Below are 22,037 nucleotides of genomic sequence, written 5' to 3'. Positions count from 1 at the left end.
CTTTCTGAATGCACTGTGTGTGTATGTATATATATATATATATATATATATATATATATATATATACTAGCTTGGCTCGGCTCGCTGCGCTCGCCTCACCAAGCGTCGTTACTGAGGAACGGGCTTATTTTAGCTGAGGATAATGACTGTACCTGAGTTGCTGTGTTGTCATTATTTACACCAATCATAATACAAACAATTATTTTGCACAAATGTATTTGTTGTGTTTGTGATATTACATTTTTATCGGCAATTTAAGTTTAAGATTTAGGTTGAATGTTTTTTTTTTCCAAGAAAGAACCCCTCAGCACATACATAGGGGAGGGGTAGGTGCAGACTGGAAGTTTGGGACGATTACACCTCACCACCACATAATTCAAAACACCTCACCACCACAAAATTAAAAACACCTCACCACCACGGAATTAAAAACACCTCACAGCCATAAAACACGTAATAAAAACACCTCACAGCCACGAAATTAAAAACACCTCACCACCACATAATTCAAAACACCTCACCACCACATAATTATAAATACCTCACCACCACGTAATTATAAATACCTCACTACCAAGTAATTCAAAACACCTTGCCACCACGTAATTCAAAACACCTCACCACTATGTGATTTAAAAACACCCCACCACCACGTCATTTAAAAACACCTCACCACCACATAATTCAAAATACCTCACCACCACGTGATTCAAAACCACCACAACGTTATTAAAAACACTTCACAACCACGGAAACAAAAGTTTGAGGGAGTCGTTAGGTGACAACACAGACACTGCCCAGATGTGTAGATATATAGATAAAAGACTGCACCCGAGTTGCCGTTTTGTCATGGTTTAAACCAATCATAATTCAAACAATTATTTTGCACAAATGTATTTGTAATATACGTGATATCACATTTTATAAACAATTGAAATTGAAAACTTAAGTTGAAAAAAAAAATCTTTTCCCAAAAAAATTCCAGAAAAAAACAAAAACAAATTGGAAAATTTTTCAAGAAAATACCCTTAGGACATACCGACGGGAGAGATATGTGCATACCAGATGTTTGGTACGATTTCACAAAAGTTTGAGAAAGTAGTTCAGTGACAAGATAAGACAAGACAATACAACACAAGACAGACACTGCACAGATATGTATGTGCTGCACAGATACGTGTGTGTGTGTGTGTGTGTGTGTGTGTGTGTGTGTGTGTGTGTGTGTGTGTGTGTGTGTGTGTGTGTGTGTGTGTGTGTGTGTACATACAGGGTGAGCCAGAAATAGTCATTTTTGAAATTCGTATGAAGGAAATAAAAAATTGTATTTCAAAATAAATTCATTCATGATATTGAAGTACATAACATGCATTTTTATAATTCTTTATTTTTTACTGATTTAGTTTTTTTTTTGCAGGCAGAACACTTGAGTGACCATGTGGAACGGGTTGGGTGAAGAACGCGCTTTCGCTATCAAAGCTTTTTACAAGAATAATGATAGTGCAACTGCTGCACAATGTCAATTCAAACTCCATTTCAATGTTCAACATCATGGAAATGTGCAATGTGGAACATGGAAATCTGTTCGTGCTATCAAGTTATGGGTTCAGAAGTTTGAGAGGACCGGTTAAACTTTAAAAGAGAAACCGCCGGGAGCACCCAAATCAGTAACTACGGCACAAAACATTGAGCGTGTAAGGGAGTAAGTTTTGAGAAGTCCGCATCGCTCCAGCAGAAAGCATGCATCAGCCTTAATAATTTCTCACACGTCACTACGCCGCATATTGCATAGGGATTTTAATTTTTATCCCTAAAAAATTCAAACTGTCCAGGAATTAAGCCAAGATGATGAAATTGCCCACAATAATTTTTGTGAGGGAATGCTTGGCCATGTTGCAGAACGTCATGAATAATTGGCATCCAAGATTTGAGGAATGTGTCAAACGAAATGGTGCGCATCTCCTCGATGTTATTTTCCACAAATAAATGGCATGTTATGTACTTCACTTTCTTGTAAGAATTTGTTTTGAAATACAACTTTTTATTACCTTTACCCGAGTGTTAAAAATAACCATATTTCTGGCTAACCCTGTATATATATATATTATATATATATATATATATATATATATATATATATATATATATACGTATATAGATATATATACTGTATATATATAGATATATATATATAGATATATATTGGAACAGGACAGCTGTCTGATAAAGATGACTTAGCTGAGAGAGGGAAGGGGAAAGAGGGAGAAGAGGAGAAAGAGAAAGAGAAGGAAAAAGCGACGAAAGATACGGAGGAGAGAGAGGGAGAGAGAGGGAAAGGGGAAGAGGGAGAGAGAAAGGGAGAGAGAAAGGGAGAGAGAAAGGGAGAGAGAAAGGGAGAGAGAAAGGGAGAGAGAAAGGGAGAGAGAAAGGGAGAGAGAAAGGCAGAGAGAAAGGGAGAGAGAAAGGGAGAGAGAAAGGGAGAGAGAAAGGGAGAGAGAAAGGGAGAGAGAAAGGGAGAGAGAAAGGGAGAGAGAGAGAGAAAGGGAGAGAGAAAGGGAGAGAGAATGGGAGAGAGAAAGGGAGAGAGAAAGGGAGAGAGAAAGGGAGAGAGAAAGGGAGAGAGAAAGGGAGAGAGAGAGAAGGAGAGAGAGAGAGAGAAGGAGAGAGAGAGAGAAGGAGAGAGAGAGAAGGAGAGAGAGAGAGAAGGAGAGAGAGAGAGAAGGAGAGAGAGAGAGAAGGAGAGAGAGAGAGAAGGAGAGAGAGAGAGAAGGAGAGAGAGAAGGAGAGAGAGAGAGAAGCTGAGAAGGAGAGAGAGAGAGAAGGAGAGAGAGAGAGAAGGAGAGAGGGAGAGAAGGAGAGAGAGAGAGAAGGAGAGAGAGAAGGAGAGAGAGAGAGAAGGAGAGAGAGAAGGAGAGAGAGAAGGAGAGAGAGAGAAGGAAGGAGAGAGAAGGAGAGAGAGAGAAGGAGAGAGAAGGAGAGAGAAGGAGAGAGAAGGAGAAAGAGAAGGAGAAAGAGAAAGAGAAAGAGAAAGAGAAAGAGAGAGAGAGAGAGAGAGAGAGAGAGAGAGAGAGAGAGAGAGAGAGATAGAGAGATAGAGAGATAGAGAGATAGAGAGATAGAGAGAGAGAGAGATAGAGAGATAGAGAGAGATAGAGAGATAGAGAGATAGAGAGAGATAGAGAGAGAGAGAGAGAGAGAGAGAGAGAGAGAGAGAGAGAGATAGAGATAGAGATATAGAGAGAGAGAGAGAGAGAGAGAGAGAGATAGAGATAGAGATATAGAGAGAGAGAGAGAGAGAGAGAGAGAGACAGAGAGAGAGAGAGAGAGAGAAAGAGAGATAGAGAAAACAGCCTTCACCTCCATAAAGCTACAATAGAAATAAAAGCAAAAACAAGTACACATACATTCAAAGTACACCGCCCCATGCCAAATAATTAAATATGCTGCAGCGCGGCATTGCCGGGGCGCCTCCGGCGCCCGGCAATACCGCAGTGCAGCTCATTGAGGCTGCATTGGGAGGGAGAGGTGTACACTAATTGATTGATTAATTGTATAATTAAAATCAATAAAAGATTATCACAAAATATTTTCATAATCAATTGGCTAATCGCATAACTAAACCAGTAGTGCTTCATCCGAAGATGTATCTTTTAGAAATTTAATTAAATAAGTCATTTATAAAAAATTAAATAATTAATTGATTACTCAATAAATAATTAATCGATTAATCAATAAATACTTAATAGATGAAATGATTAATCAATAAATCAAAAATATCCTTGATAGCCACATCACTTGGTCACTCATGTCCAAATATTAGCTTCCCAGCTCAAAAGGTGCCTGAGATATTGGCCAAATGAGAAAGAAAATAAATAAATGATTAATAATGAAAATAAATAAATAATAATCATAAAAAAATTAAATTATTAATCAATTTGGTCAGAGAACACATAAACTACCACTATTTCATCAGAATCTGTAACTTAAAAAAAAAAAATTTTTTTGTCATTAATCGAATAATTAAATAATTAATCGATTAATTGATTAATTAATAAATCAAAAATATCCTTTGCAGCCAAATCACCTGGTCATTGGCATGTCCAAATATCAGCTTCCTAACTCAAAAGGTGCCTGAGTTAATAATGGTCAGAAGATAAATGAAATTTAATTAATTAAATAAGTACTTAATTAAACGCTAATAATTAAATAACTCCTCAATTAATTGATTATTCAAAAAACAAAAAATACCGTATTTGACAAAGGACTTGCTCACTACTGTGCCGAAATTTCAGCTTCCTAGCTCAAAGGATGGCTGAGATATCGTCCGGACAACCAAGAAAGAAAACAAGAAACCAGAGTGAAAACTGAGTACTCTCTTTCAGCGTGCGTCACTGCCGAGCCCCCTTTGGTGCCCGGCAATGACGATTTGCAATGCCTGGAGATGGCATAGGAAAGGAGCGGTGTACAACAAACTATTACAAGAAGAAAGCTTTGTATTTTTTTTTTTTGGCCACATATTTTACATCTCATGAAAGTGTAAATCAGTTAATGTGGAACACAAAGCAAGGACATCTGTGGTTGAATCATGTTCATTGCTCGCTCATTAGGCTGAGCGATACACACCTTGAACAGCTGCACACCAACACAAGCGAAAATAAACTGCAGCAGCGTGGTGACAATCATGATGTTCCCGATGGTGCGAATAGCCACGAATACGCACTGCACCACGTGCTGCAAATTCAAGGGTAATGGCAACACGAGGCTGAAATTTTTACACCTGCAATCTTCTTCTTTCAACAATTTGTGGCAGTCGCCTTCCGAGCACGTGCCTCTTATCCAATTTCTGCTGTGAGACATTCAAATTGTTAAACCAATGAAACAGCCTATGCAATACCGTAGACAGTGCATTCAGAAAGTATTCAGACCCCTTCACTTTTTTCACATTTTGTTATGTTGCAGCCTTATGCTGAAATCGTTTAAATTCATTTTTTCCCTCATCAATCTACACTCAATACCCCATAATGACAAAGAGAAAACAGGATTTTAGAAAGTTTTGCAAATTTATTAAAAATAAGAAACTGAAATATCACATTGACATAAGTATTCAGACCGTTAACTCAGTGCTTAGTTGAAGCACCTTTGGCAGCGATTACAGCCTCGAGTCTTCTTGGGTATAACGCGACAAGCTTTGCACACCTGGATTTGGGGATTTTCTGCCATTCTTTTCTGCAGATCTTCTCAAGCTCTGTCAGGTTGGATGGGGACCGTCAGTGGACAGCCATTTTCAGGTCTCTCCAGAGATGTTCGATTGGGTTCAAGTCAGGGCTCTGGCTGGGCCACTCAAGGACCTTCACAGAGTTGTCCCTAAACCACTCCTGCGTTGTCTTGGCTGTGTGCTTGGAGTCATTGTCCTGTTGGAAGGTGAACCTTCAGCCCAGTCTGAGGTCCTGAGCGCTCTGTTTCAGGTTTTCATTAAGGATATCTCTGTACTTTGCTCCGTTCATTGTTCCCTCAACCCTGACCAGTCCCCCAGTCCCTGCTGCTGAAAACCAACCCCACAGCATGATGCTGCCACCACCATGCTTCACCGTTGGGATGGTATTGGGCAGGTGATTAGCAGTGCCTGGTTTCCTCTAGACATGACGCTTAGAATTGAGGCCAAAGAGTTCAATCTTGGTTTCATCAGACCACAGAATCTTGTTTCTCACAGTCTGAGAGTCCTTTAGGTGCTTTTTTGCAAACTCCAAGTGGGCTTTCATGTGTCTTTCACTGAGGAAAGGCTTCCGTCTGGCCACTCTGCCATAAAGCCCAGATCGGTGGAGTGTTGCAGTGATGGTTGTCCTTCTGGAAGTTTCTCCCATCTCCACACAGGATCTCTGGAGCTCAGCCAGTGACCATCGGGTTCTTGGTCACCTCTCTTACCAAGGCCCTTCTCCCCCGATTGCTCAGTTTGGCCGGGCGGCCAGCTCTAGGAAGAGTCCTGGTTGTTCCAAACTTCTTCCATTTAAGAATTATGGAGGCAACTGTGCTCTTGGGAACCTTCAATGCAGCAGAAATGTTTTTGTCGGCTTCCCCAGATCTGTGCCTCGACACAATCCTGTCTCTGAGCTCTGCAGGCAGTTCCTTCGACCTCATGGCTTGGTTTTTGCTCTGATATGCATTGTCAGCTGTGAGACCTTATATGGACAGGTGTGTTCCTTTCCAAATCATGTCCAATCAATTGAATTTACCACAGGTGGACTCCAATCAAGGTGTAGAAACATCTCAAAGATGATCAAGAGAAATGGGGGGCACCTGAGCTGAATTTCAAGTGTCATTGCAAAGGGTATGAATACTTATGTCAATGTGATATTTCAGTTTTTTATTTTTAATAAATTTGCAAAACTTTCTAAAATCCTGTTTTCTCTTTGTCATTATGGGGTATTGAGTGTAGATTGATGAGGGAAAAAAAAGAAGAATTTAAACGATTTCAGCATAAGGCTGCAACATAACAAAATGTGAAAAAAGTGAAGGGGTCTCAATACTTTCTGAATGTACTGCATGTATTAGCTCTAGTCAAGATGGTGACATCACTGCCAGAAAAACCAAACAATTTGATTGCCTACCTTGAGACCTTTCGCTCTGTTGATCGCACGCAAAGGCCGCAGTACCCGCAACACCCTAAGTATTTTCACAACTGCAATTCTACTGGAACTATTGAGGAAGACAAAAAGAAGGTGAAGCAGACATGTGAAACATTTGGGACATCTCCTCCAGCATTTTATTGGGTGACTCATTACAACACCTTTTGTTGATGAAGGATTTTGAATAAGAACCCATATCAATCACATTGCAGTACTTATGGTTTTGATAGTGATATCAAATGTGTTTCCTTTTCTAAGACCTGCTTTTCAAAATGGGGCTTCACTGCTAATTCCTGATCATGGCAACTCTGTTGCTAAGACACTCGGCCTGAACTATTTCTAAATAATACACTTATGACCTGATTGTTTTGAGACATAATTAACTCACACATGTACTTCTAGTCCTTATTCTTTAACTGTCTCAATTATTCTCACTTTCATATGTTGGGTCAGCCGCAGGAAGTTTTTGGTCCAAGTGTTTCACGAATCGACTGGACAGGCCCTACATTTGAATGAATGTGACAATTAGGCTTTGTAGGTTGTTTGGTGGTACCAGCGATAAGCTCGCCCACACTTTGCAACAGATACCGGTGGCAATCTCTAACGGACACCAACGAATGCTAGCAGACGGGAACCCCAGCTGGCCAGCTTAACCTCTATTTGAGGGATGGCACATTTTGGGTCCGGTGTTTTGCCACAAGTGGACACCTGACCAGCAGTTGCTCCTTCCAGTTCATCTGAGCTAAGTTCCCCGGACCTAATACGTCGTGTTTTACTGGTCGTATTTTGTCAAATTTTCTCGCAAAATGTATCTTGTTGTGTTGAATCGTCGAGTTCATGTCCCCAGCAAATTCCACAGCCTACAAGTGATAGTTGGGTTGTGCTTCTGTCTTTTTTTTTTATCCCACATGCCTAATTTTCACTTCTTTTATCTTGGTTACTGTAACTTCTAATCCCTCAGCTCAATCCTTTTCCACCCTTTACTCCAAAAAAAACACAAACAACATACCACTCTTCTTCCGAAACAAACAAACAAGCAAAAAAACAACAATAACAACATCAGAAAAAAAAAGCGATCCCTTCTTTTCAATACGCCTGGTGTTGGCTTAACGATTAAGGCGGCTGGCTGGCTTGAGATCTCAGTGTCCTGAGTTCAAGCCCTTGTTCTCACTTTGGGTTTGCTGAAATAACACCAGGTGGGTTGAGTTAGCCTGTCATCCTTCCAAGGTGGGCAAAATGGGTACCAGCTTACTGGGATGAATGAGCCATTTGGGTATCCTGCATCAGAGTGGTGACCCATCCAGGATTGTGCCCAAAAGCCGAGGAAACTGCTTAGGGAGCTTCACCTTCAGTCGAATTTTCCTCCATGCCTTCAACCAAAAACATTCTTACCATCCCACCCATGAAGTCTATCACAGGTTATCCAGTTGGGGAATCCTGAGACATCCATTTTGCAGAGGTCGTTTGCACATGACAATAATTTGCCCTTCATGTCTATTTATTGTGTCAAACCCCAAGGTGTGAGTATCCCCTCCCTGCTTCTCCCTTGTCCCGAAATATGTGGACATCAAACACTCCTACCTCTCAATCCATGCTGCTGCCAATAAAGCAAACACCATTTGCTTAACAGAATTCTTCCTTCAACAGGACGCCCTTGACTCTTTTGTGTCTTTCCCTAGCAATTGTCTCTTCCGGTTTGATCGCTCTGAACCCTGTCCTGGCTGCAGAGTCGCACATCAATAACTATTTCTCACTGTCTGTATGCTGCTCTTACACCTCCCAAATCACAGGAGTACCTACCTCTGGCTGCGACTTCCCTGACACTCCCACCTCATGTTTGTCTGTGTTGTATCATCCTCCCAACACTGATGACTCCATCGATTACATCTCTCTCAGACAACATGGAGCAACTTTTAACCACTCATCCCAACTCTCTCTTCCTCATATGTGGTGATTTCAGTTGTCATCATGCCAATTGGCTGAGTGTTGGTACCTCTCTCACTAGCCAGGGCACTTCAGCAAAGGACTTCTGTGACTCCATGGGACTGACTCAATCTGTGAATTTTCCCATCCACATTTCTCCCATCGGCAAATCTTCCCATCTGGATTTGGTGATGAACAACTTCCCCGCTAATGTATCTTGCTCGTATTCTGCCCCCAATTAGTCCACCTGATCATGTGCTTGTGAAGGTCAACATCCCTCTGGCCATACTCAGAAAAGCCTCAGTACCAGTGAGTCTGGCATTTCAGTCAGGCAAACTGGCCGGACTGCAGCAGCTATCACACTTCAGGACTGGACTCTGATACATCTACTGCCTCTGATATTGACTCAGCCTGGTAATATTTCCACAGAAAAGTACTCTCCCTTATGCACAGATTCATCCCATCTCGTCTTCAGTGATCATACCCATCCTCCTGTCCATGTTACACTGAATCATGTGGTGAGGCAGTTGCCTTAAACAACTTGCCTTCTCCTCCTGGAAGGCAAGTCCAATCAAAGGCAATCTCAGATCATTCAACAAAATCTGCAACAAGTGTGTGTCCACTCTGAGGAGAGCCAGGAAACAACATCTGTCCAACCTCAAGATTGAACTTTCAAAATTGCCTCCCTCTACAATCCAGTACCACTTTGTCAAGTCTGTCTATGGTGTATGCTCTCCATCCATCCCTTCCCTCTCCAAAATGGCACCACAGCCAACTCTGCTTGTAAGAAGGCCGAATGCCTCAATTTTGTTTGCTTCCAAATCCTGTCCCCAACCCTTCTCTCTCTCTTTCTTTCTCTTTCTCTTTCTCTCTCTCTCTTTATTTGCCCTTCCCAGATGCACCCAACGGTTCCTAGACTCAGTGTATTTTGCACCTGAGAAAGGTGATACGTTTCTGACAACCCTAGACTCTGACTCTACAACTGGTCCAGACGGCATCAGCTCATGTGTCCTAAAAACATGCTCTGCTGCTCTTCAAATTCCTCTCTCTGCCCTTTTCACCCTGTTGACATAAATTTCACCCTGTTGACCTCAATCACAGTTGACATAAAATCAATCATTTTCTTCACCAGCTGCATCTCAGATCATCAATTCGGATTCAGAACAGGTCAGTCTGCATTTGACATGCTGCTTCTACACTCCCAACAATGGATGGAGGCTCTCGATGTCAAACATGAGATCAGGGCCATCTCTCTCGAATCTAGACATATCCAATTGTGGTTTCAATACAGTCTGCCACACCACCTTGCTTTCTAACTTTCTGCCTACGGCATCCAACTCCAACTCTACCCTTGGGTTACTGACTTCCTCCGCTCTCGAAGCCAACATGTGGCTCTCAACAGAATCCTTCCATATCCTCTCCCTGTTTAGGCTGGAGTGCCCCAAAGCAGTGATATAAGCCCTATCCTATTCCTAATCTTCATCAATGATCTCTCTGACTCTCTGGAAAATCCTCTCTATCTCTTTGCCGATGACTCACCCTCTGTCAGGACATCCCTCATCCTTTAGACAGACAGGTTGCAGCTCCTTCCCTTTCTTCAGATCTTGACGAAAATCACAAAATGGTCAAACACTTGGAATTTGTATTTTAACCCTGAGAAATCGAAATCTCACCCTCACCCTCACTCTCATTCTCATTCTCACTCTCACTCTGAAAGGACCGCACCGCAAACCCTCCCATCTACCTTCTCAACAACCCTCTCAAAGAAGTTCAGTCACTCAAACTCTTGGGTCTCACTCTGAGCCATGATCTCTCTTGGGAAAGCCATATTTCAAAGTTGGTCTCCAAATCCAGCCACTGACTGGGCATTGTCTGTCATGCAAAGTCCTTCTTTGGCACACCTGAACTCCTATCCACCTGCAAAGCTTCCATCCGCAGCTTGATGGAATATTGCTCTCCCTTCTGGACTGGCATCCCTATCTCCCACCTTGCTCTGCTTGATTCCATGGAAATAAAGGTCTGCAAGATCAATGGAATCTCCTGTGATGAAGCTGAATCTATGGGCATATCACTTCACCATCACCGACAGGTCAGTCGTCTCTCTGTCTTCTTCCACCTCCTTTATGGTCTTGCACTCTCTGCCCTGTCCGTGCTTTTCCGACCACACATCTGTTGGGTGCATGCGGTCCTTTAGCAGCCCCCTTCTTGTAAAACTCCAAATATCCAGAATTATTCCTCACCTCCACTCATTTGTTCCTCTTTTTCCACACCTGTTGGACCAACCACCAGATTCTCTTCGATCTCCTTCTTCCCTCCAGATCTTCAAGACTCACCACCATCTCAGTCTCTCTCAGTTCACCACCATCTCAAATCGTCCCCCATCCAAAACCATGATATTTTCTACACCCTTAAATCCACCCAACCCATCCTCCTCCCTCCCACAAATTGTGCTTGTGTCCATCTTGTCCATACTTTGCGTTCTCCCCTACCCTTCATCGTTACCTGCATCCCTTGCTTGTCTGTATCCGTTTCTGTATTTTCTCCCTTGGCCCTGCTGTTTGTATTTCCCCCTTCTCCTGCTGCTGTTCCTTTTGTTATGTTGCATACTGATCCGTTCTGTGTTGCAGCTCTTCTACGAGCCTTGACTCATATACACAATACAATAAAATTAAAATAAAATGCCCTACTTACGAAACACCAGTCTGACAGTTTATTGTTAGGCAGAGAATAGAACCCAGACTAGAGAGCTCAAAGGTAAGAGCGCAACATCTGCACCATTCTATTGTACAATAATAAATGAATGTTAATTGCTCATGTTATTGTATTTGAATGAAAGTGTTATTTTCATCATAATCTCATTAAAATATAAGAAAAAGGCCAAGAATGACCAGAAGTCACATCTCAAACATTAAATAAACGTTTCTCATTGTTTTGTATCTTTGATGTACGGTTGTTTTACATCCTGTAATCTTCAATGGGTAACTTCAATAATACCCTGTCATCTCTTCCTAAGCCCACCTCTTTGCAAGATTCCAGTTTTTTCCTTCCTGAGTTTGCTTCTGTATCCATCGAGCCCACCCCAAATCCCCTCATTCTTCTCCACATCCATTATTTCTCCAAGTCTCCTTCTATTTTGTCCCCCCATCCCTGCTGTTGGTGTGTTGCCCCCTCTCTTTATACTGTTCCTTTCATTCTGTTACGCCCTGATCCATTCTATGTTCTAGCTCCTCCACGAGTATAAAACACATACAAGTCAGGAAACGACGATGGTTCATGAGAGAGCGGTATTCAATGACAAAGGACGGACTATAAACTAAACAGGCCCGGACTGGGGGGTCGGGGGACCACGTGGCAGGTGTTGGCCCCAGCCATGCGGTGTACATGCCTATTTACAAAGGGCCCCAATGCGTTGCATGCGCAGGCCTTTAAGAGCCAGCTGTACGTAATTGTGCGTGGTGCTGGCCTGGAAGTCTCAAAACGAAGGTTACTGACCTTGAAATGAGATAGAAAATAATGTATAATCAGTTATGAGGTTAGTTTAGCTACACAATACCGAAAATTTGGTTCGATTCCGACAACTTTGAAAATTTGACCTTTGTGACCTTCAAAGGTCAAAGATTCTGAAATTTGTTGGAAAACTTGTATTTCATGATGTATGTGATAATATAAGATCATGTAGGACATTTCACCTCATCAGGAAGCGAACAATGTAATAAAACCATCAAAAATCGACTTTTCTAAATTTCGTGACCTTGTGACCTTGACCTTGGGGCGAAAATGAAAAATCGAGCTCCGTGGGGCTAGACACATGACATTGGCCTAACCAAATACCAAAACCCCTGTCAGATTCCACCAACTCCCTCGGAGAACATGTAGCTTGAACTCAATTACCCCCTAAAAAGACATCTTTTTCAGGGCGTCGCTCCGCCCACAATGGGTGCAATACGCCCACTCTAGGCAGGACACAACTAGATCATGATATCAACCTCCCACCCAAGTTTCATCAAGATCGGATGATATCATCGGGTAGTTATGCTGCGGACAGACAGACAGACACACAGACAGACAGACACACAGACAGACACACAGACAGACACACACACACCCATGACGAATATAGTGGTCACTCTGTTTGATAACTCGTGAACCAACAAGGTGTTTAACAAGTTTTGCAAGCAATGGAAAACACAAACCACATGGCTCAAAGGAGCAGACAAATCGAGAACACTTCACTCACTTGATGCCAAAAGAGATGAGTGACACAATGACCACCAGAAGATCTAGAAGGTTGAAGTAGCTCCTGCAAAAGGAGCCCTTGTGCAGGAATGCACCATAGGCTGTCATCTGCAAGGTACAGAGACCACTCTTTTCCATCGTGAAACCCTCTTACCTGACCGCTCCGATAAATCATCTCTTTACATAATATGTAAAGTCATAATATTTAATGGTCACACATCTACAAAGACAGTATATCTCAAGTCATCTTCTAGGTATTGGCACTTTAGCATTAAATGGCAGATATCGGCACTCAGGATCATTCACAAGGGACTCAACGATACACCTCTGTTACACAGCACACATCACTATATATTACCCTAAACCCCTCCCCAACACTCCCAAAAATTTGTTTTGCCCAAACTCCTTTGACCAGTGGTGATGAAACTCTCTGTATAATATGCTCAGAATTCCGGCATACTGAGTTTTTTTTTTGGAAATGCATTTTGTTATATAAATGTGAGGTGGAAACACTCTTCCCTCAACTTGAAGTTGATATTTGTGGAAGACAGTCATTGAACAAAATTTTAGCATTTAATTTTTAAGCTAGAGCAATGCGACTGTCACCAATACGCCTCTGCATAGTCCCACAACAGGTAGATGCCCTCGTTCTCTGTCGTAAAAATAAACAAGTTTGATTTAAATCCCTTCAGCTGTTTTCAAGTATCGCATTTTCACCAGCCATGACAGGTTTCACATCGATCGGTGAAGCGGTTTCAGAGAAGGGATATAATTTTTTTATCGGCTTTCAAAGTAATATGGTTGCCATACCACATGACATATGACCTTAAAAACTGTACACTCTGCATATGTATAGGGAGGGGATCACGTTTGTGAAGTTTCGTGTTGATTGGATAAGGTTCGTTTTTCTATCCAAGATGGCTGCCAAACCACATGACCAACGACATCACCATTTTCAAACTGTATGCAACAGTGGTGTTAGATGATATTTGTAAAATTTCGCATCGATAGGGTAATCGGTTTCAGAGATATAATTATTTAATATTTTCCTTCAATCCAATATGGCTGCCACACCATGTGACCAATGATGTTTTCGTGATCATCTTTTAATCGCCATGCTGAGTCAATGACACACGTAAAGGTTCGAGTCAATCGATTTGGTGGTTTGGGAGAAGATGCTTTTTTAAGGTTTTATGTTAAATCCAATATGGCTGCCAAACCATGTCCGTCTGTCATGCTATCTCCTAATCAGTTTGGCAGAAATTCACCAAACTTGGTAGTTATCACCATATGGCACAAACCTATGATGTCATGAATTTACTATTTCAATACAAATGGGCCATATATCATATGCATGCTATTTCAGATTTTTAGGATAAGGAATTAGATTTAAAAATTTTTTGGCTGGTATACCACATCACCTATGATGTCATCATTATCATGCTTTTGTTCTGCATTGGGAGTACTTGACAATGTACCAAGTATCAAATTTTTCTATTCAGCGATTTCCGAGAAATAATTTTTAATTTTTTGCGTTTAATCCAAGATGGCTGCCATACCACATGACCTATGACATCACAATTATCATAAAAACATTCTGCATGGGTGTCAGTCCTACCTTGAAAGTTTCGTCTCAATTGGATATGTGGTTGCTGAGAAAAACGAGGTTTAGCCCGTATGGACTGACGGACGGACGGACAACACGAAAACATGCCTCCAGCCACCTTCGGGGGCGGAGGCATAAAAATATGTTATACGTCCTCAAAGATGGAAGTGATAGCCATCCGTTTCAATATCTGGGCACGATGTGCTTATTTATCCTCAATGAACATGTCTGCCCACTGCCATCTCGAATAGTGAGTGATTCCAACCAGCTTGAAGCTCAAGTATTATTATCAGAATGCTTTTGAAAAAAAAACAAAAAAAAAACAGAGGATATTGTCCGTCATGTTATCTCCGAATCAGTTTGGGTGAAATTCACCAAACTTGGTAGTTATGATCACCATATGGCACAAAGGTGCAAGAGCAGTACCATTGTTGGGCCTGCCCCCTGAAGCAGAGTCAAAAGGTCAAATACCAAAAAATGCAATTACAGGCACATTTTTAATGAAACTTTGGGGGACGCAAATAATGCAATTAACATGGGGGGACGCATGAAATATGCAACGATTTTTATTATTTGACACCGTGTTCATGCCCCAGGTGGTACGGACTTATGCAAGGGATCAAAATGGGGAAAAAATTAACACTAAATTTAATATTGGGCCATTTCTGGTGGAACCTTTTGCCACCTTTCAACTCTGCTTATGGTGGGAAGCGTGGGGATTTGTGATGGCGTGCCATCGACTTTGCTCTCGTTGAAATTGCTATAGCCGTGTAGATTGCAGATACATTTCTCATTGTGTTTATAATTGACAGGACTTGTATGCCATCCATATCCTAAACCTATCATTTAACTCCATTCAATAAAGAATGTTGAAATCACTCCCTTTCACAGTATTCAACACGTTGATCCAATATACGTCAGAGTTAAATACAGCAGATATGTTTTGGTGAAAGTGTGTGAAGTCTTTTAAAATGACAAAAGCTTTCAAAACTTTTTTCCAAAATGCACACCTCGAACGATTCTTATTAAAAAGTCGTATCAACTTAAAAAGCCGAATTCAAGTGATTTCGAGTTTTTAAAATAGCATCGAGTGGATGGGCAGAGTGCGATCGCGCGTTTCAATTTATGATGGAGTCTGTTGAAAGTAGGAGGGCCGTATAATTTTTTTTGATAAATGTGAGGTGGGAACATTCGTCTCTCAAACTGAGCTGGAACTTTGCGGAAGAAATATGAGGCCATTTATCATCGGCAATGCTGTGTGCTGTGTGTTACCCTGACTCATGAAACCATACAATGAATCAGCGCCAATCTTTCATATCGAAGGGGAAACTTTAAACACAAAATTAGTCATGCACGGATATGTGTGGAAAATGCATTTTTCAACGGTTAAAGATGTTTCCATAGTCTATGCAAAAAGACATTGTGATCTTGAAAATAGTAAACTGCTAGTCTGTGCCTTTGGTGTCCTTCATAACCCTTAAAAAGTAGAACCACACTCAGTAGAGAGCATACCTGCGCAATGCTGAAGTTTAGGTTTCGTGTCCTACTGACAGGCCGGATCTGGATTCGGTCCTGAACCAAAGTCTAATCGGCTTGTTCTTGTCACCTAACCAACTCGTCCACCTAGTTTTGTCATAACTCGTCCACAACTTTTTGAGATATCACACCAACCATATATATATTGTTGCGGATCTCGAGCCCGTCGACGTACTAAGGGGGGTTAAACCCTTCTCCCCCTCGAGCTTCGAGTCCGCTACCCACTTTACACTCGTGGGGGCGGATTGCAGAGCAATTCCAGCCGCCAACCCTGCGGCGAGCACGCGGAAGGGTTTCCGGTCAAACACCCTGGTACCTTCGATACACGTGCCGCTGCGAGGACGGGGGCTGGACCTCGCACGAGTTACGCTGGTTTGATACGCCTGAGCGGTTTGCGTGTCACGTAACTCGTGCCGTCAATGATTACTGACCCGATCGAGCGGTTTTATTTCGTACAATGCGAGGCCAATGGTGGAAAAGATGTATACGGCCAAATGGAAGCAAAAGAACCTGGGTTTATTATAAACTAGGGCATTGCCCGTACTATATCTATATCTAAAATTATATCCCCCCCCTCTATTTACATGAAATGGTTTGGTCCAAAGCGAACGGCTTGCGAGTACGGTGACAATCCCCCCCCTCTATTTACATGCAATGGTTTGGTCCAAAGCGAACGGCTTCCGGAGTTTGGTAAAGAAATCGCCATCGCGTGCACAAACGCGCAGGAAAGCGAATGAATCGCAAATTCGGTTTTATTAGTTTTAAAACATAGTTTAACGCCAACATAGTTTGCAAACGTGAAATAAATGAATACGCTCTCAAATGTGCCATCCGAGGCAGAGTGTGTCCTCCACATTCGGCACACGCGATCGTTCGCTGCTCTCTGATTGGTTGAATCGTTTTTTGGACATAGCTCGGTAAGTAATTGTCCGATTAATATGAAACCTTGAAAAGGCACATCCTCGGGTCCCCAGCAATATACCTGGCAAGTTAAAAGTATATCGGACCCGTGGTTGTCGAGAAACAGCGGTCACAGACAAACAGACGTACAGACGTACAGACGTACAGACGTACAAACGTACAAATGTACAGAGATTACTGGAATTATAGATAGATGTACAATGATCAGGGAAAAGAGACACAGGGCAGAAACTTAATCATCCTTAACTTGATTACCCAGACAAGGGCCCTCTCACTCATGCGCGGAAAAGGATGAAGAGGAGTACGCGCTCACAGCGCGGCCGCTCCGAGCAGTTCGCCCCGGACAGCTCGTTGGGCGTTCCCTTGAGGATGTTCGCAGCACGGACGTCGGCCTCCAGTCGTGCACGCATGGGAATCCGCCCGGCGTGTCCCGATGTTAGTGAGGCAACCGCGCCCGTGCAGAGAGCCCAGGCAGGGAGAGTTCGTGCTTCGACCTCGAGAGCTCAGAGACAGAGAGAGCGCTGGGAGCTGGCCATGGAGAGAGAGTTCGTGCTTCGGAGTCCTGGGCTAGAGAGAGAGTTTGGGGGCCCGGGGCAGGGTTTTATGCCCCTCCCCCCAGAGTCCCACCAGAATGTCCCAAGCACCTCCCCTGGCTGCCATCGCTGGCCACTCCCCTTTAGCTCCCATTGGCTGTTTGCCGCTGTTGGCCACTCCCCTTTAGCTCCTCCCTCGGGCCTCCCAGACTTGTTACAGGCCCCAGCACATGGCATTCCAGCCCAATGACGCCTACACTTACTTGCCTGCATCAACGCATACTAACACAGTAAAGGAGACTATACTTAACATTCAATAAGAAATAACTGAACTAAGCGAGGCTACATGTTGTGGTGCAACTAACTAAGAGGGGGAACAGATGCCAGGAGGTTGAGCAGCTACTCTATAAAGGCAAACGCCTTTATTCTCAAAACCGCAACACCACCCCCCTCTCTCACCAGACTCGGCCCAAGTCAACCCCAGTCGGAACGACCGGTAGAGTCTGGCATGCAATGTACTTTTACGTTTAATCTGACACATAGGTGTAATCCCCCTAACATTTATTCGAACCCATGTGTGCGACATTTTTAACACTAGATATGTCCCTCCTAATGCGTTGAGCAGCTACTCTATCAGACTCACACCCACAACTATCCGAGTATTTCCGGAATTTTCAAACTAAACACATAGCCGGTGGGTGCATTCTTATATGTACATGCACAGAACTTAACCTTTATTTACAATACTACGACCCAGGACCTGCACTTCGAGGAAAATAATTGGAGGAAAGGAAATCAAGCACTCAATATGGCACTTGCTGCTTGCATCTTGCATCTTCTGTGTGCGGCTAACAAAACCGGCTGGCCCTGACCGGTATATAGGCTATGTGAAGCATCAGGGCCATCTAAATCTTCTATCTTCATACATGGCACACAATAGCACATACTCTTTTATTTTTCATTGCCAAGCAGGGCCACTCTCACGTGGTCCAACTGCGTGGCGTCAGTGCCACTCAACAGGTGGTGATCCAAAGGTGCAAGATGAATTGCAGCAAGATGCTGCACAGCAGAGGTGTGGGCCACAAGGCTTGTGGTCCATAGGTGCAGCAGAATGACGTGGAGCAAGGTGCTGCACAGTCCGGCTGCACAGGTGTGACACGCCAGAATGGATGCTGCACAGGTGTGATGGTGCTTCGCATTTCAGCTGCACAGGTGTGACACGGCAGAATGGATGCTGCACAGGTGCGATGGTGCTGCGCAGTTCGGCCTCCAAACAGCCCTGGGGCGGGGAGGGAAGACAAGGCGCAACAAGCAAAAGGAAAGGCACACGGTAGCACACGAAAAACAAGGTGACCAGGCACCACCATACCTGGTGCGGTGCGAGGGACGCGGAAGAGCGAGCGGAGCAAGCTCGTCCCTAACCGTCCGTACCCCCCACCGTTGGCTACACTACCCTAGCCCCCCTTGTATTTACAATTCGTCTCTATGTCTTGTCTCCCATATCCCCCTCTAACTCTAAATTAGTCTCCAAATCACTCCCAGGAAGGAAGGGATGGAACAAAAACAATGTCTCACCCACGTCATGATGCGTCTTACTTCCAAACGGCTTACAGAGCCCTGGTGTGAAGCTCATCCTCCTCAGCGACTGGCTGTTGATGGTGCGAAGGGATCTCACTTCCTAACTACGCTAATAGGATTACACTTTTAAACTACCCGGGGTTGTACCCTGAAAAATCGGCCTCTTTAAAAACAACGTGGTTCTAAGAACCCGAATTCCCATTGCCCACACTGTGGTGCCCTCCGAATTTGGGTCTCACCCCAACAAATTTTCGATCTGTGCTCTCGCACAATTTTGGGGCTGGGTCGTGTGGCTCCACCAGCAGGTCTACAGACCTGCGCACCTCCGTCACTGAAGCCGCCTCCCGAGCTTGCCTGCTCCTGAAGACTACACTAACCGGGGAAGGCCCTCCCTGGCACTTACCCCCTCTATGCCCACCTCGGCATCGGGCAACCCGGGTCCTCCCCTGGGATCCTCGGGCGCCACTCACACACTATCCTAACCGGCTCCCAGAGCCTACCTGCGGCCTTACCTGGCCGACAAGCTACCAGTGACGGAGTGCCCCAATAAGCACATGCACTAATTAATCCACACGCCCAGCCATTCCACAGTCTACTGCACCCTACAACACACCACTTGCTACTACCCGCACCACAGGTGTCAATACCCATGCAATTTACCTATGCCCTCTACCTGGCTTTAAACTACCCCCCCCCCTGGCTTTCGCAAATGGGTTCCACTCCCCCCATTCAATCCTTCGCACCATGCATTCCACACCTTTTAATTCACACCTTTCACACCTCAAATACTTTCACACACCATTACACTATTCCATTTGTTCTCACTCACAACTCCTCAAACACACAGCATCATCTATCTACCTAATTTCCCCTAAAACTTGTGCTTCCCTCGTCGTCCCTTTACACGATGCACACCCTTTTCTTTAACAACCACCTAAACTCTCTACGTTCCCTCTACAGTTCAGGTGTCCAACTTACTTCTTGTCCCTAAGGTCTTCTAGATCCCTATCATTATCCTAGCCCTCCCTCGGCTAGCTTCGGTGCCCCATGGAGACAACCATTGCTGGCCCCTCCATGGGCCTAACACTGCCATCCCCCTAAACTAGTGCTCATGGGCCCCACCGTGGGAGGAATGGTCACACTACCATTCCCCCACATGGGGTACACTACTCTCCCCAGTCCTCTACACTATGAGTCCCCATCTACGGAGGTGCTTTGTCACGGCTCGGCCTCGAAGGGCCGAGTGTTCCATGCGGGTGGTTGGTCGCCTGTATGTGGTGTCCGTCCGGCATTGACGATCCGAGGGGGGAGGGATTGATGGGCCCAAGTGCCGGGCTCCATCCCTGCGCGGGGCCCTTCGGTCCCACGCACGATGGCCCAACCAGCCACGGTCGGAGCACTTCACCCGATAAGGTGCGTGGCTCCGAAATTCCATACCTCCCCTCAAACCCGGCCGACCGCCCTTGCCGCCATACGGCGCCAACCATACAGTGCGGAGGCCGGAGGCACAAATCGTGCACGCCGGTCCTTGCGAGACCGACGCAGCACCAATTTCCTCCGGTCCCCGCAGCACACAACTCACCGGGGGCTCGCGTACGCTACCCGTCCCACTAAGGACTACCCCGGTCTGTGTCAATGCCTGGGCCGCGTACTCACCACGCACGACCCCCTCCACACTCGTGCACCCAGGTGCACACGCGCCCCTCACACACTCCGTTATCGCACACTCCGGTGCACACGCGCCCCCCACACGCTTCGTTATCGCACAACCAGACGCACACGCGCCCCCCACACACTTCGTTATCGCACAACCAGGCGCACACGCGCCCCCCCACACACTTCGTTGTGCACTCTTCTTTCACATACTCAGTCGTCGCACATGCCGGTGCACACTCTTCCTTTACACACTCAATCATCGCACACTCTCTCGTACTCCGTAACACACTCTCGCTCCACGCGCTCCGATACGCACTGCCTCTCATACCGCACAATGGGCCCTTCGCGAACGCCCGGGTCTCACCTCTCTCCCAAGCTCGCCGAGCACCCGTTCGCGCCAAACACATTCCCGCCACTGTCGCCACTCACCTCGGGGCTCTCCTTCCCCTGCTTCTCCGCCAGCACCTGCAAACTTTTCATGGGGTTAGCAAGCACGGCATCACGGTGCGAACATGAACTTTGCATATGTTCCATTTCCACCTCCCGTGATTCACTCCCTGTCTCTTCTGTCTCTTCGGCCCCAATTATTTTTTCTAACACGACGATCGTCTGGGCCCCTAAAATTTCCTTTTCCAACTCAGCCTTCGCCGGCGCCCCCAAAAATTTCTTTTCCAATTCGACGATCGCCGGCTCCTCGACACCCCGTGCCACTACTCCCATAGCCCCAGTCAATTTGGCTGTGCTCCGCTTCAATCCGCTCTCCATGCGTTCTCCGCACCGCTTCACCCCGTCGCGTACCACTGCGACCTCCTCGCTCAGTTTATGCCCTGTGTCCTCCCCCATCTTTTCCACGTCCTTTCTTGACTCTGCCCTCATCTTCTGCATATCACATCTGGATTCCTCCCTCATCTCTCTCATTTCCCTTCTTGATTTGTCCCCCTCAGTATCCATTTTTTCATTCATTTTATTCATGTCTTCACCCGTCTTGATCATATAGGCCCTCATTTGCACCATAAAAAGGCCCATGTACCCTGGCACCGCGGGCTCAGCTTCCGCCGCCACGTGTGAGGCACCGCCATTTTCTTCCCCTACTGACGCACCCTCATCAATTTCCTCCACAACCAACTCTTCCTGCTGGTCCTGGGCCATTAATTCTACCTCATCTATTACTCCCACCGGCATTTGGTCGTCTTGGCCAGCCATTGTACGAATTTAATAAATTTGGTTTTAAAAACTAAATTTCGTCCACTCGTAATTTCGAGTGCGTGAAGCTCGAAGAACTCCAGGTCCAAAAATCCCACTCCTGACACCAATTTGTTGCGGATCTCGAGCCTGTCGACGTACTAAGGGGGATTGAACCCTTCTTCCCCTTGAGCTTCGAGTCTACGAGGCCGCTACCCACTTTACACTCGTGGGGGCGGATTGCAG

At 44.8% G+C, this 22,037-nt stretch overlaps 1 protein-coding gene across 1 annotated transcript in view; it reads right to left on the bottom strand.

Annotated features, from left to right (window-relative positions):
* Window positions 1–22,037, bottom strand: part of LOC137429749 (voltage-dependent L-type calcium channel subunit alpha-1D) — a 519,508-nt gene that overhangs the window by 123,008 nt on the left and 374,463 nt on the right. The window contains exons 22-24 of the mRNA XM_078779833.1: window positions 12,781–12,887; window positions 6,603–6,690; window positions 4,621–4,728 (exon numbers count right to left, since the gene is read on the bottom strand). Of these exons, the coding sequence (XP_078635959.1) occupies window positions 4,621–4,728; window positions 6,603–6,690; window positions 12,781–12,887 (303 nt within the window). The remainder of the gene's footprint in view (window positions 1–4,620; window positions 4,729–6,602; window positions 6,691–12,780; window positions 12,888–22,037) is intronic.

This window comes from Myxine glutinosa, chromosome 6 (genome assembly GCF_964187855.1).
Source record: "Myxine glutinosa chromosome 6, kmMyxGlut1.1, whole genome shotgun sequence".
Classification (NCBI taxonomy): domain Eukaryota; kingdom Metazoa; phylum Chordata; class Myxini; order Myxiniformes; family Myxinidae; genus Myxine; species Myxine glutinosa.
Note: the sequence above shows the minus strand (reverse complement) of the source record. Positions and strands in the feature narration are given on the sequence as shown.